The 13797-nt window shown below is 33.7% G+C and overlaps 1 protein-coding gene across 2 annotated transcripts in view; it reads left to right on the plus strand.

Annotated features, from left to right (window-relative positions):
* Positions 1-702: 702 nt before the first annotated feature.
* Positions 703-13797, plus strand: part of LOC128176117 (E3 ubiquitin-protein ligase NEDD4-like) — a 28761-nt gene continuing 15666 nt past the window's right edge. Inside the window, exons 1-11 of one of the 2 annotated variants that reach the window (XM_052842190.1) lie at positions 703-842; positions 959-1044; positions 4593-4677; positions 5072-5110; positions 5306-5359; positions 5842-5954; positions 8488-8611; positions 9171-9376; positions 9896-10015; positions 10193-10376; positions 11279-11323. In XM_052842190.1, the coding sequence (XP_052698150.1) occupies positions 804-842; positions 959-1044; positions 4593-4677; positions 5072-5110; positions 5306-5359; positions 5842-5954; positions 8488-8611; positions 9171-9376; positions 9896-10015; positions 10193-10376; positions 11279-11323 (1095 nt within the window). In that variant the 5' untranslated portion in view covers positions 703-803. The remainder of the gene's footprint in view (positions 843-958; positions 1045-4592; positions 4678-5071; positions 5111-5305; positions 5360-5841; positions 5955-8487; positions 8612-9170; positions 9377-9895; positions 10016-10192; positions 10377-11278; positions 11324-13797) is intronic. The other variant, XM_052842191.1, reaches the window with a different exon arrangement.

Below are 13797 nucleotides of genomic sequence, written 5' to 3' on the forward strand. Positions count from 1 at the left end.
AATTTATGCCATATTACATGGAATTCCATAAGAACTCATATATTTACAGTGTGTGTCTTAATGTTTCCGTTATTGGTAATTGACCCCGCCCCACTGAAAAGGATTTTGAAAAATTTTGATAATTTGATTTCGAGTAAGTCTGGCACCCTCTCCCTACGTTCAAAACACGCCGAGTCCATAGACCCCCAGAACAGTTAATATTTTCAAAGAAATAGAACTATACCCAATAAAGGACACTGTAAAATAGTAAAGTTTATGCTTATTATGATTTTATATAACAAAAAGTCGGTCAGAATATCAAGACGGGCACGTATCAGCGTTTTTGACAGTGGGAAGGGGGGGGGTGGAGACATATCAAACCGACACTCTAATCCGTGGAGGGGGATGCGAAGTACACAAACATTCTACTAATCAAAGAAAATTTTTCTAAATTCCCCTATAATTTTTGTCATGCTCCCATAACATAAAAGTGTAAAAGGTGTGTGTTGGGGGGGGGGGGGGGGGGGTAGGGGCGGCTCCTTCAAAAATGAAAAATGCTAGGCTGAACAGGAAAGGGGGGGGGGGTAAAAGAAAGAGAGGAGTTTGGTTACCGTTATTAAACGTGTTTTAAAATATACTAAAGAAGAGACAATTTTTTAACGCACCGTTGACAAATCAAGGTGAGCGACGCGGGAGTGGAAAATTTTAAGCGGGCTCGTCATTCAGTATTTCCACATCCGGGTATTGGGCAAGAATGGAATATAGGTCATGGGCCAGTATCCACTATCTGTCAACAAACAAAATAAAATTCTAAATAGCTAAACATGTCGGTTCCGAGGACTTATGGATTGCGATATATTCAGGTATTTCATCTATTTTTCTTAAAATATATCATATTTACATGCTTCATTCTAAAATTTGATGAGTTTGATTTACAAACTTTCTCATCCTCATATCATAAATGTTCTGTTTATTCTAGGGAGAGCCCCCGGGTACGACCCGTTTGTTGAGGGTGAAGGTCCTAAACGGGGTAAATTTAGCCAAGAAGGACATTTTTGGTGCAAGGTAGGATGTCTAATTTATGAGGGAAATATATGGAGTGCAGTTCGAATTTCCTCAGATTTGAGGATGTTACATGAAAAGGGGGGCTTAATGTCCCTGAGTCCCTTTTATTAACACAGTCCACGTTTTGTAATGGTGGAATTGCTCCAATTTTTAAAGTATAAAAACATGTGAAGCATTGTTCTATTTTACCCGATGAACCTATAGTAGATTACTCGGTTATGAATTATTGTAGAGTCCAGACTTCTATTATAATTTATGGAATAATCTATATAACTGTGTCTCTGTAAAAGCAATCACCACAGTTGAATATGTCTTAAATAGTTACGATGCAGATCTGCTTAAAAATGACTGGAGAAAACAAAAGGAAAATGATGAAAATTATTTCCAAATTAATCATAAAAAACCTTTTTGAGCATGTTTATGCCTTCAACTCTAAAAATAATCCATATGATTGAAAACTCAGCTTCTTTATTGGCTTTGAATTGACCTGACATATTGACACTCAGAACTCTCTGGAAAGTGGACAGTGATGTGCAGATTAGAGTTATCTGCCCCTCTTTATTTTGCTACATTGATTAATGATAAAAAGAAATGTTTTTAAGATCAAGCGCCTGTGAATTTTGAGAGAAAAAGAAATGACCTGTCAATCAAGAAATCTTCGAATTGGCCCTGATGCCCTGTGTATTGATTTTAGCTGTACTTCTTTGTCAGACAATTCTGTGTATTTTCTTAAATTTTTTTTACTTTGAATAAACAAGAGTAACCTGGGCCTACAAAATTTTATTTTTTCAATGCTCAATTAGACAATTTGCAAATAAACACTAAGAACATATATGTAGTACATTTGAAAAGTAACCTCCCATACTTGTAATTGCTAAATACAAAGTATGTCTGCCTTATTAATACAACTAGTGTGGGTGGGTGGGTTTGCCAAAAAAATAGCTCTGACTTGCGCGTTATTAGCGCAAAAAATTGACGCACTAAAATATGGCACTGTAGAAATAACATGTGGCATAGCTGGCTTGCTGCCTAACAATAGAAAAAATATGCATGGAAAAATTATTTCCGTATACCTCATTCATTTCTAATAAATGAATGAACATGCCAAGAAATAAATGAAACCTGGGACAGAGTACTAGTATAGCAACTGGTATACTCAATAGAGATAGTAAAATGTTTGAAATGTGTAAAGGATGAATTTCATTCATCAATTCATCACTAAGTACTAACATATTTTGAAAATTGTAAAACTGATTTTGATAAGCACTATGTATAAACTTTCAAACACAAAGAAATTTGTCAGCCTCTACAATTACAAATTCCTTTTTTTTGGAGAAGGTTTGATATAAATATATGTTTGAATTATTCCTTATTATTGAATGAAGGTCAATGATGGTTTTTAAGGGATTATTTTTTAATTGATATAAATTTCTCCGAATAGAGATTAAGGCAACCAGAAAATGGCATCAATATATTGCAATTTGACTGATTGAATCCACATGTAAGGGAAGAGCAATTGAGCTTATTTTCCCCTTAATTTGTATCACTCCAGTAAAGTCTGTTAAATCTTCTATTAATTTGTAGTGTCTGTAAGAGGTATAAGAAAGTATATTAAAAATGACATACCGTAATCACATTCACATAATCACATTATGAGTAACTAACAGTGTAGTGTTACAGTATAGTAAGAAATTTTGTGAATCAGGCAGTTGAGACAAAATTTCTATCACAATTTCTTTTTGATTCTGCTCTCAATTTAAGATTCATACCTACAATTACATTACCTGTAAAACTAATGACACAGAATATTAATGTTACAAATAGTTTGTTGGATTTATTAAATCTTTATAAACAGATGTAGGGTATTATTGGTATAACTTACCCCCAAAAAAATCTTAAATAAAACCTAGATAGATGAATTTTAATCTTGATTATTATGAGATGAATTTGGCAAGCATGTGTGTGGACAATCCTATCATTACAAGCATTTTTTTCTTCTGTTTAATACGCAGATGTATATAGCTAGATAAGCATATGCAATAATGGCTTTGACTTTTGTAAGTGACCAAGGAATTTTCTGTACAAGACTATCTCTAAAGGAGGAAGTGCAATTCAATGCTAATCTCATTTTTGAAAATCATAGGTGTACATTGAGGAGTGGATTGATTGAGATTAGGATTAATGAATAGATAATGTTATTGATGCTTCAGAAGGACTTTGTACTTAAATATTAAACAATACACCTCCTTATTGAATAATCATATTGAAATAGGGACAACAGCACACCTCAGTAATCTGCTGATTAGAATTATGTAATTTACACCTGTGTACAAAGATCTTTTAAATTTAGCAAAAGTTCAAGTGTAAGATTCTCTTTTTCAAAACAAACTGTTAAAAATCAGTTGATGCTGTTACTGGTAATCAGAGATTTGCTATTACTGGTAATCAACATCAATTCTTTTTTTTTAATTCAGTGAAATGAATGATGATAGATTTTTTGACAATATTTTTGACTTAATGCAGTACATAAACCTGTTTTACACAATAGAAGTGAAGTTTGAACACGTAGTCCGTCTTTTTGTTATCAAGGAAGTGATGTTGAGCTGATATTATACACATATTTTGTAGTATGATAGGATGCATTGTATTTGCACAGGCACCTGACGCTATATTTTTTCTCATTAAAAAAATATATATTGGTACCTTCTACCTAATAATACACAAGGTACTTTGCTGGAAACTCGTAGGTAAAATAATTTTGCGATCCTCTTCTTCTCCTAATCAGTCTTTCAACATCTAAGCTTACAACCAATTCAACCAAAACTCCGTATTACACCTGTCATTAATAAAAATCACCCCTCAATCTGTATTATAATTAACATATACCCAAGTACATAGGAATTTAAGTCTAGACATGAATTCGTAGGGACCACTTGCTGAAATGCAAGAGTTCTTAATAAATCTTTGGTCTCTTTAGGCTAGAAACTCTCTTTATAGAGACTGAATTAAATGTTTTCAAATATTATTTGTACCATAACATGATATGCTAAAGGATTTTTGATTAGTCAGTATGTGTAATTGTATGTGTTGACTGACTAACTGTAGTTAACTTAGTTAAACAAAGTGATTGTCAATGATTCAGTGTGTCTGGACTTATGGACTTAGATATTCCAGTGTTGTTGTGGTCTAAATCCTTGACTTCTAATGCAGGTCAAGCACAGTATTTAACTTACCGGGTAGCTATATAGCTTCTGCTATGAAGATATTTATTGATAAATACATGTAACTTGAAATAGCTATTTTATATAGCTTGAAAAAGCTACTTTTGAAGTACCTGGTATAAAAACTATGATAAAAAGTTGCAAAAGGAACTCACCAAAGTTTTCATTAGCAGTCTTCAATTTGTCAAAATTTTCTTTTGAAATATGCATGTTTGGAGTCTAGTGTTTATATATTCTCAAATATACTACTGTAACACACTGTCACATACCGGTATATATTGAAACGACTTGTGTGCTTAAACTTTGGTATTTATCTGTTTATTACAGTGATCCATATGTCAGAATTTCCCTGTATCGAGGGGATAGGGACCATGGACTCTTGGACACAACTACTACATCAACCATTAAAAAGGTAAATATGATTAATTTCATCATATTGGTATCAGCAATATCACCAACACTATGTCACCTTCATCCCTGATACAACTTACTACCACTGCACTGCTGTCTTCATCATCATCATCATCATTATCATCATCTATTCCCAAACCCACAACCATTATCATCATTGGTTCATCAAGTATTATTGCTACAACAGCTAGCTATCAACATCATTTCTCTTCAATATTGTCTATTAACATTTCCACTTGAGTTGAACTTCATAAATCATCTTACAGGTAGGCACTTTGAACACCATTCATGCATGATCTTTGGTTGTCCATTTACCTACATTTAAACTTTGTCAATATTTATTTCAGTTATATTATTTGCAATATGATTTACCATTTTATTTTATTTTTTTTCAGACTTTGAATCCTGTCTGGAATGAAGAGTTCTTTTTCAGGGTATGTTTAAAAGCTTCAATTGGAGTTTCATTTCTATGAATGTAACAATATTGTCTGTCAAGCATATAAGTTTAAGGTTCATTTGTTTCACCAGCTGTAATAATCAGAGAGATAAATTTAGAAATAAGCGACGGTATTTTGCATGTCATTGAATCCAGTATTCCATAAGAATAAGTAATGTCTTTGTACTTGTAGGTAAACCCCCGAGACAACAAGTTATTGTTTGAGGTGTTTGATTCCAACCGAGTGGTGAGTACATTTTCTGATTTGATGTTCTTTATTTTTAGCCAAGGTTCAAAGGATGCAATATAATGTACCATGTTTCCATCACTATGGCTAATTACACAGCACCGGTACTCACCGGTACACACTGTTAAATTTAAAACCATTCTCAAAGTTATGTTACTACACTTTTGTATGGGTTTTTATTGTATAATTATTGGCATACAAAGAATATACAATGTATATATCATCATGGGGTAATATTGCAAATAAACTGCATCAGATTTTATATGCATGGTGCTCTCTTTTTTCCAAACATATTTAAAATAGTAAACAAAAATGTTAGCCTTATACTGTATTTGTATTCTAGGTTTTGAAAAAATGATTAAATTTCAATTTAGAAAAAAAGATAACCTACTCAGAATTGCATCCATGTTTCTCAGAATCAGAGGATGTTTAAATTACTTTAACTTTTTTCCCCATTTACAAATAAGTTCATCCATTTGTAGACCAGGGATGATTTCCTGGGACTGGTTGAAATTCCGCTGAACCACACAACAATACAGACGGAGACAGAGGGCCATGCCCTCCTGCCAAAATCGTACATACTACGCCCACGCAGGTAGGTCACTCCTTGGTTATTCATGTAATAGCAGTGCAATGTACTACAGCGTCGTGCCAAAAGTATTCGCAGAAAAATGGCAGACGTTCAAGTTCAAGCTTCGCTTTTTCTAAATTGTCGTAAATCATAAAGCAATTGCTTTTTTTTTATCCCCTCGCGCAACTTGTTGCGAAGGGGATATAGCATCGCTACTGTGCGTGTGTGTGTTCATATGTGTGTATGTATGTATGTGTGTGTGCACTCCATTTCAATTTTCTAGTAAATTAATAAAAAACCTTCCAATAGAATTTCCTCAACCTTTGCACAAATATGCCTCATTGTAAAAGATTAAAACAAATGCAACATCATATTAATTGGTCAAATTTTTATGCAAAAACTTAGATAAAATTACACCATTGTAAAGGGGGGGGGGCATACATTATGACAAAATTCGTTCAAAACTAGAAAATATTTATCATTGATTGCACACTTCTGTAAAATAACAAATAAAAGATGCATGTGCCTTTCCAAACCATTAATACCATTTCAAATTATTATTTCATTAAATCAATGTCATAATCAATTTTGTATACGAGTTTCAATCGAAATTTCTGAGTAAGAGTTATCAATCTTCCGCTTCACTTCTTTGAAACCAAAGTGAAAGTAAGCAGTTCATCAACAACTTGATATTTTTTGGATTTAGATCTAGTATAGGTAAAGAAAATTTAGTTTTTGCAGTAATGGAGGGTTAGTAGAATGTGGTCTTCTCATTAACATAACTATATATTGCTAAATAATGCATCCCTACACACAATAACTCATGTCGTGAGTGGATGCTCCGCTTAGTGGTGCCCTTGTTTAATTTTGAGAAAACCCTCGATGCTCTATAAGGTCACAGTTTACCGTGATGTCATGAATTATGTCTGCTAAAGTTTACTGTACTTATACATTTATTGGTACAGTACATGTACTGCACCACCCCTGTAAGTAGGTCATGTGTATGTACACACTTTAATTGTGTACCAACTTTCCATTTGTATATACCGGTACTCTCTACTCATGTAGATACCAGAATTATACACATGCATTCTGCCTTAATTGGACTATTTAATTATTTGCTACAGCCCAATATGTGATTTGGTATTATAAAAATGAAAACAAAAGGAGAAAGAAGTATTGATTGTTTATCTGGGATAAAAATTGACTAGCAGGGGTCGACACTAACTTTTTTATGCATTAGTCCTGCCGGACTAGTGTCTGTTAACTTTAACTAGTCCGCAGGCAATTTTATTAGTCCGTCAAAAATAAATGAAATTCATTACCGTATTTTGTCTTATATAAAACACTGTTTTTTATTAGAATTTGTAAGAAGGAATTTTTTGATGTTTTTTCTTACAGGTTAATCACTGGCTTAGTTGTATTGTACTATTCAGTACATAACAAGAAGCTGCGTATTCACTATCTCCGTGTATATGGTAGAAGCCGCCATTACAGATGTTAAAAATAGATCTGTGCAATAGATCAGGGCATTGAGCTACCATGTTCTTTTTGTTATTTTAGTTCTTTAAAAATCAGGTATAAATAATAAGCAATTTAAGACAAATGATTTAAACACAATTCATTTAAATTAAACAACAAGAAATTTCCTTTCACCTTTTAGTTTATTTTTTTTTAAACACCTAAGCGTCTCTATCAAAGCCAGGGTTGTTGTGAACATGTGTGCTCGTTACCTATTTTCTAAGACATCTCCTTAGGGCAAAAAAATTATCAAATCACCCATAACATCCTGCATACCTCTGTTGTTTTCACTCGGTAACTCTATAATCACCAAAATGTATCATATATCAATTTACTGTAAAAATAAACTCAGCGTTTTCCAGGAAGTTGTCAACAATATTGCCGTGGATTTGCAACATCGATAATTTAGTTTAATATGTAAACGGTGTGACCGTTGGACCGAGCGCAAATTTAAAACCGGACTGATTAGACAGAAATTTTGTTAGTCCAACTCAAAATCAATTAGTCTGTGACTAACGGACCAAGGTTAATGTCGAACCCTGACTAGGTACTTAAGATGGTATGGGACACCTGTCGATATTAACATGGATAAAAGTATATCAAAATCAAAATACTCTCACCAGGTTAGAATTATCAAATTTTTCAATATTTGACCAAAAAATGTTTTAAATTATTTTGGAAAGGTAAAAATTATTTAAGCCCCAGCAAGATTTGAACTCATGACTTACAGATCCGTAGTTAATGCTCTAACCAATTGCACTACACTGTCAGGTAACAATTTCGGGAAAGTAAACATTATTTAAGCCCCAGCAAGATTTGAGCTCATGACTTACAGATTCATAGTTAATGCTCTAACCAATTGCACTACACTGTCAGGTATCAATTTCAGGAAAGAAAACATTTATGAAATTATATTAGATTTTATTGTTTATTGCAATTTGAAGTAGTTCACAATATAGACAGAATTGTGTTTCAGATGTACATGTACTTAAGTTTCAAAAGTGTATGAAAGGATCATGCTAATTTTTTGTTGTAGCTCTCGATCCAGAGTGAAAGGTACCTTAGAGCTGTACCTGGCCTATGTATGCAATGGAGAAGATGAAGAAAATCAAGAGGCGGAAGCTGACACATCAGGGGCACAGAACTCTTCTGATCCCAGTGTAAGAAGTCACCTTAGCCTGTTGTTAATGGAACTTTTGCTATTTCTCTTACAGTTTGCTTTTAGGTTCAGAATTTCTAAAAGGAAAGAATGTTATAGATATATATTTTAGTAAAATTTAAGAATACTTTGAAGAAAACTGTAAAAGGATTTAACCATTACTCTTCATTGTCAATTATTTACTCATTCTTGCTAAAGGAAAGATATCAGAGATTTAAATTCCATGCTAAATTTATGTTTAAACAATTAGATGTCAGAAAATAAAAATGTGTTTTATTCAAACTTCACATTACAGATAGTTTGAACATCACAGGTTCACACTTTACAGGTGATATCCACAGTATGAACAATGTAAAAATGAATTTAAACTTTCACATCTTTATCATTTTATCAGATCCTTCATCAACAGAAGGTTTTCTATTTGTTACACTGCATTGGAAGCATGTTAACGGACAAAAAACCCATGGGTTAAGACAAATGCAGATCTTCATGGTCATATAAAGCAGAGGTTCATGTAGGTTAATAGCACTGGTTGTTTTTGTCAATGATTTTGGTTTTAGTGGGAGATGGTGGACTTGGATAATGCATTAGATACATTGAGGACAATCAGCTGTACGAACGAGGCCTCAGGAGCATCGGGTCCTACCAATGAGGAGTCGGAGGAGCCCCTACCCCCAGGCTGGGAGGTCAGGACCCAGCAGCCCACCGGGAAAAAGTACTACATCAATCATAACACACGCAAAACCCAGTGGGATCCTCCCCCAAGGTACAGTCAAATGGTTGGATCATATGTGATAGTTGCTTTTGGAAGACGAAAGCAATCTTTGCTTGGTATAAGATCTCAAAACTATAATGCAGTAGATAATATTTTAAAGAATTAATTATTATTACTCTCAGTGAATCCACTTTTAATCTCTCCAGTTTATTAGCTGTGAAATTTTAAAGTTAAATCGTGAAGAATAATTATCATGAGTTTCTAATACCCTGAAGGTGATCATGGTTGTGATATTTTTGCAATATATCAGTTAGAAAATTGTGACCTTGGTCACTCAAACTGGTCTGATATATTTCTCATATTTTGATGCAAAATGCACTTCTGAAAAAAGAAGAAATATAATTTCTTGCTCACAGAAATTAACCGTTTCAGATTAGTTCTCAACTCACCATTAGCAATAAAAAAGAATGATTTGTATGTAACTTTGATTGTTCACAGTATGAATCACATGAGATCTATGTCTTATTCGATGAGATAGATACATGTATGAGATATTGGTATTGTTTGTAGGGGTGAGAGGACAGGCAGCACAACCCTACCCCCAGACTGGGAGGAGCGTCAGGATTCCAATGGACGGATCTACTATGTCAACAGAGTGACGCGGGCTACTCAGTTCGAAAGACCAATTGAGTAGGCTATATAAACTCACCTCATTTGGGGATTCAAACTTATCAAATAAAATTAAAAGTTTGGGATTTGGTTTGGACATTTTTAGAATTTTAAGTTCAAAAGATTAATTTGAATAACAGAACTTTTTAACTTCAGGTTTTTGAGATTGAATAATTTTTTTAAAAAAATGCACCACAGGGAAAGTCAAGAAACCCCATCTGATGAGGCGCAGGCACAGCAGAGGAGGAACGAGGCGGCGGAACTCTTCCGTACACGGCGACATGTCAGTGTAGAGGACACCATCAGCATGCACAGTGAAATGGCACTGCCCACTTCAGCGGGGGGAGTCAGAAGTCATGAGGAGCAAGAGGAAAACAGAGAGGTAGACTTACTCAATATCTTCCTGGAATATTAATTTTCCTCAGTAACATGAGTGTGGTCTTAAATTCTACTTAGTTTTCTCGACATGAAGTATTGTTTCTACATGTAGTATCGTAACGGTACTTTTTTCCAGTTCTCTCTCCATTTTTTTGGTGGTAAATCTCATCAATTTGTTGAGTCCTTGTACACCTAATATTTATGATAATCATAAATCCTTCTCCATTGATTTACCTGTTTTTATTACCAAACCCTGACCTACTTTAAGCAGACACACAGTATACTATAGACCAACTTTTATTGGCTTGCTAGAAATTTTCACGAGGTTCGAGAGAGCCTTGTTATTGTGAATACAGTCAAACTTTGTTATCTCGAACTAGATGGGACTGTTTAAAAACTTCGAGATATCAGAGTATTCGAGATTTCGAGGGTGAAATAGTTTTAAAAAAAGTTGTTGGGACTAACAAATCACTTCGACATATCCATTGTATTCGAGATAACAGTGTTTGAGATATCGAAATTCAACTGTATTTCTTGACATGAACCAGTCCACAAATGATCTACATTGATTGCAAAATTTGGCCGCCACAACTAGTTTATCTTGGGTAAATCGAAATTAAAGTTGTTGAGAATAAAAGTTGGTTTAGAGAATTAGCATACATGTACATATTTTCAAAGTTATACCGGTAATTAATGTACTTACAATATAGAAAAAGTGTGGTACCAAACCCTCTTGATAATTTCTTCTCTCCAAAAAGATTTTTTACATTGTTTTTATCCTGGCCCTCAGCAACATATAAATCCCATATAATCATTATATATTAGCTTTATAAAAAAAAAATTAAGATGAAAAAAGAATAATAAAGGATTTGATCATAAAATCAACTGCTGCCTACCATTTTACAGAGACGAATGCCAAATGTACGTGCCGCCTCTTTAGATACACCAACTGTAAGTTTGCCTTCGCTTGTAGTCACCCTTTACCACGTGTACCACAATTCTTTTTTGTTTTCAGAGAAAATACTTGTTACAATATAATTTTGATATAATTCAAATTATTATCAATACTTATATCACATTTGTATAGGAAAAGACATGTATGTACTAGCATTCTGTGCAAACATGATTTTCTTAACATATGAATATATCTTGCATTTTTGATTTCCTGTTTAAAGCTGCTTTAACTGTCTCCTGTATGGCAATGAATGGAGATGCTCAGTTAAAACTAATCGAGAGATGTGTGCTGACTAGTCAAATACATAGATATTTTAGTTTGAATCTTGATTTGCACAATTGCCAGCATTTGCATTGTTTCCCATTAGTTTTAGTCCCCTTAATATCAAAAGCCAATCAAATCATGCTTTGCAGTTTTTATATTATGCAAAAAGTTTGAGTGCTTTTATAATACATGTAATGTTGGACTTGTTCATTAAATTACAATGCACGGTAGAGTCTAGCGTATAATGCTCAAGTCATAGATTTTGCGTATGCTCTCATTTTAACTTGTACTATTTGAAGCACGTGGAGGGATAAAGCGAGAGTAATTTTTCAAATGTTGTAACAGAAAGTTGCCAGACATTGTTTTTCAATGTAAAATAATGGGAGAAAAATAATTAGTCATTATATACTCGTGTGGGATAGTGAAATTTCACGCCAGGGGCCAAGATTCACGGTCTAGGACTTGGCAGAGCCTCGTCCTAGACTGTGACTCTTGTCCCTTCGGTGGAATTTCGCTATCCCACACTCGTAATAATGAATGATTCCATAAGGATAACACTCTGATGGATGTAAAATGTTTTTATGAAAAGTCGACTAATGGTTCTGTACTGTGAGAGCAATTTTAGTTTCCCTTTTTGTGGCTGGTAAATGTCCAGTTGTTATTCAGATCCATCTGATGCTTTTGAAGCGAATCAGACAAGTATGGGAATGGCAATAAGCACGTGTGCAAATAGAGTCAAGCGAATTGAAGTCAAATGTTTTATAGTGTTATATGTTGAGGTGTGACAGAGCCTTTATAGGATAAACATGAAATACTTTTTTAAGTAGCTCTGCAGTTGTTTATTACTAGGGATGGTATACTTTATAACCAGAGAAAGATTTGTTTGATTTTATTGATAGGCCTACTTTTAAAAAAAAAAAAAAATTGGATATCATTTCTTACTTTGGTCTTTGAACCTGACTAGATTGTTTGAATATGCATCAGTCTTTTAAAACCATCTCCACAATTCTTTCATCTGAATAATTTCCTGTTGTTGGTTTCTATAAATGACTTTTTCTGACTAATTTTACTACAATAACAAGCACTTCTTTGAAAGAATGCTACAAGTATCACTTTTATAAGTAAATCTTAATAATGCTCTTGACAAATATTGTAAGAAAATTGAATTCGTTCTCTAGCTGTCAGAAAATGAAACATGAATCTTCATGATTTGCAATGTTGGAAGAGGATTTGCATACATGTTAACCTACAGTGATGAAAAATAGGTAGATTTTGAACTAAAAAGCGGTAGCATCGCGCGCGGCCTTTTTCGCGTATATTTCAAAGCACAGTTTTTTATGTACTACATATGTAGTAAGGGTTTCTGATTAGTAATTAACGATATCAACTAAAATATAAAAGACTTGAAATTTAGTAATATTAACACTAGCAATAAAAATGTTCGTATGCATTTACCATTATTATAATAATGATTACCGGTAAGCTATTTTTAAGGAAAAATATTTGAGTGCAGAGCCCTTAACAAATTACCTTTGTTCAGAAAAATAGGTTAAGTTGCCAAAATTGATCATATAAGAGAAGTAAGAACTAGTAGGAATTCATATGTTCTTTTTCAATATCAAAACGATGTTTACATGCTTATTTATTACAAATGCAGCATTCAATGCAAGTCAAGTTTATTGTTATGGCCAAGTTAAAAGATATATTTAATCTTCGTTAAAGCCACGTGTTGAATTGCAAAGCTTCTTTTTTCCATTGCAAGGATAATATCGACATGTCTTGTAACTAATGTAATCACGGGAAGTGTCTTCTTTCATCGTTCAATGTAAAATTTGTGTGCCTCCGATTCAAAGTCACGCGCTAATTTCAAACCCGACGAGAATTTTTGACCACAATGGCTTCCAAAATGGCTATCTATCAAAACAAGGAACGTATTTTGAAGAAAAGCGGTAGATTTTAAAATAAAAGCGGTAGGCGGGAGACAGAGCTAAAAAGCGGTAGACTTCCGCGTAAATCGGTAGAGTTAACATGTATGGGATTTGTTCAGTGGGCCAAAGAATGTGAAATGCAGCATATGTGCATCATGTTTACCCATAGGTTTTCCTTAAACACAGTGTAGAAACCATAGTTTTCTTTAATTCAGGGCTCTCAATATGACATACTGGAAATCTATTCTATTATTTACCATTAAAGCACTTTTAAAGTT

Source organism: Crassostrea angulata, chromosome 3, assembly GCF_025612915.1.
Source record: "Crassostrea angulata isolate pt1a10 chromosome 3, ASM2561291v2, whole genome shotgun sequence".
Classification (NCBI taxonomy): domain Eukaryota; kingdom Metazoa; phylum Mollusca; class Bivalvia; order Ostreida; family Ostreidae; genus Magallana; species Magallana angulata.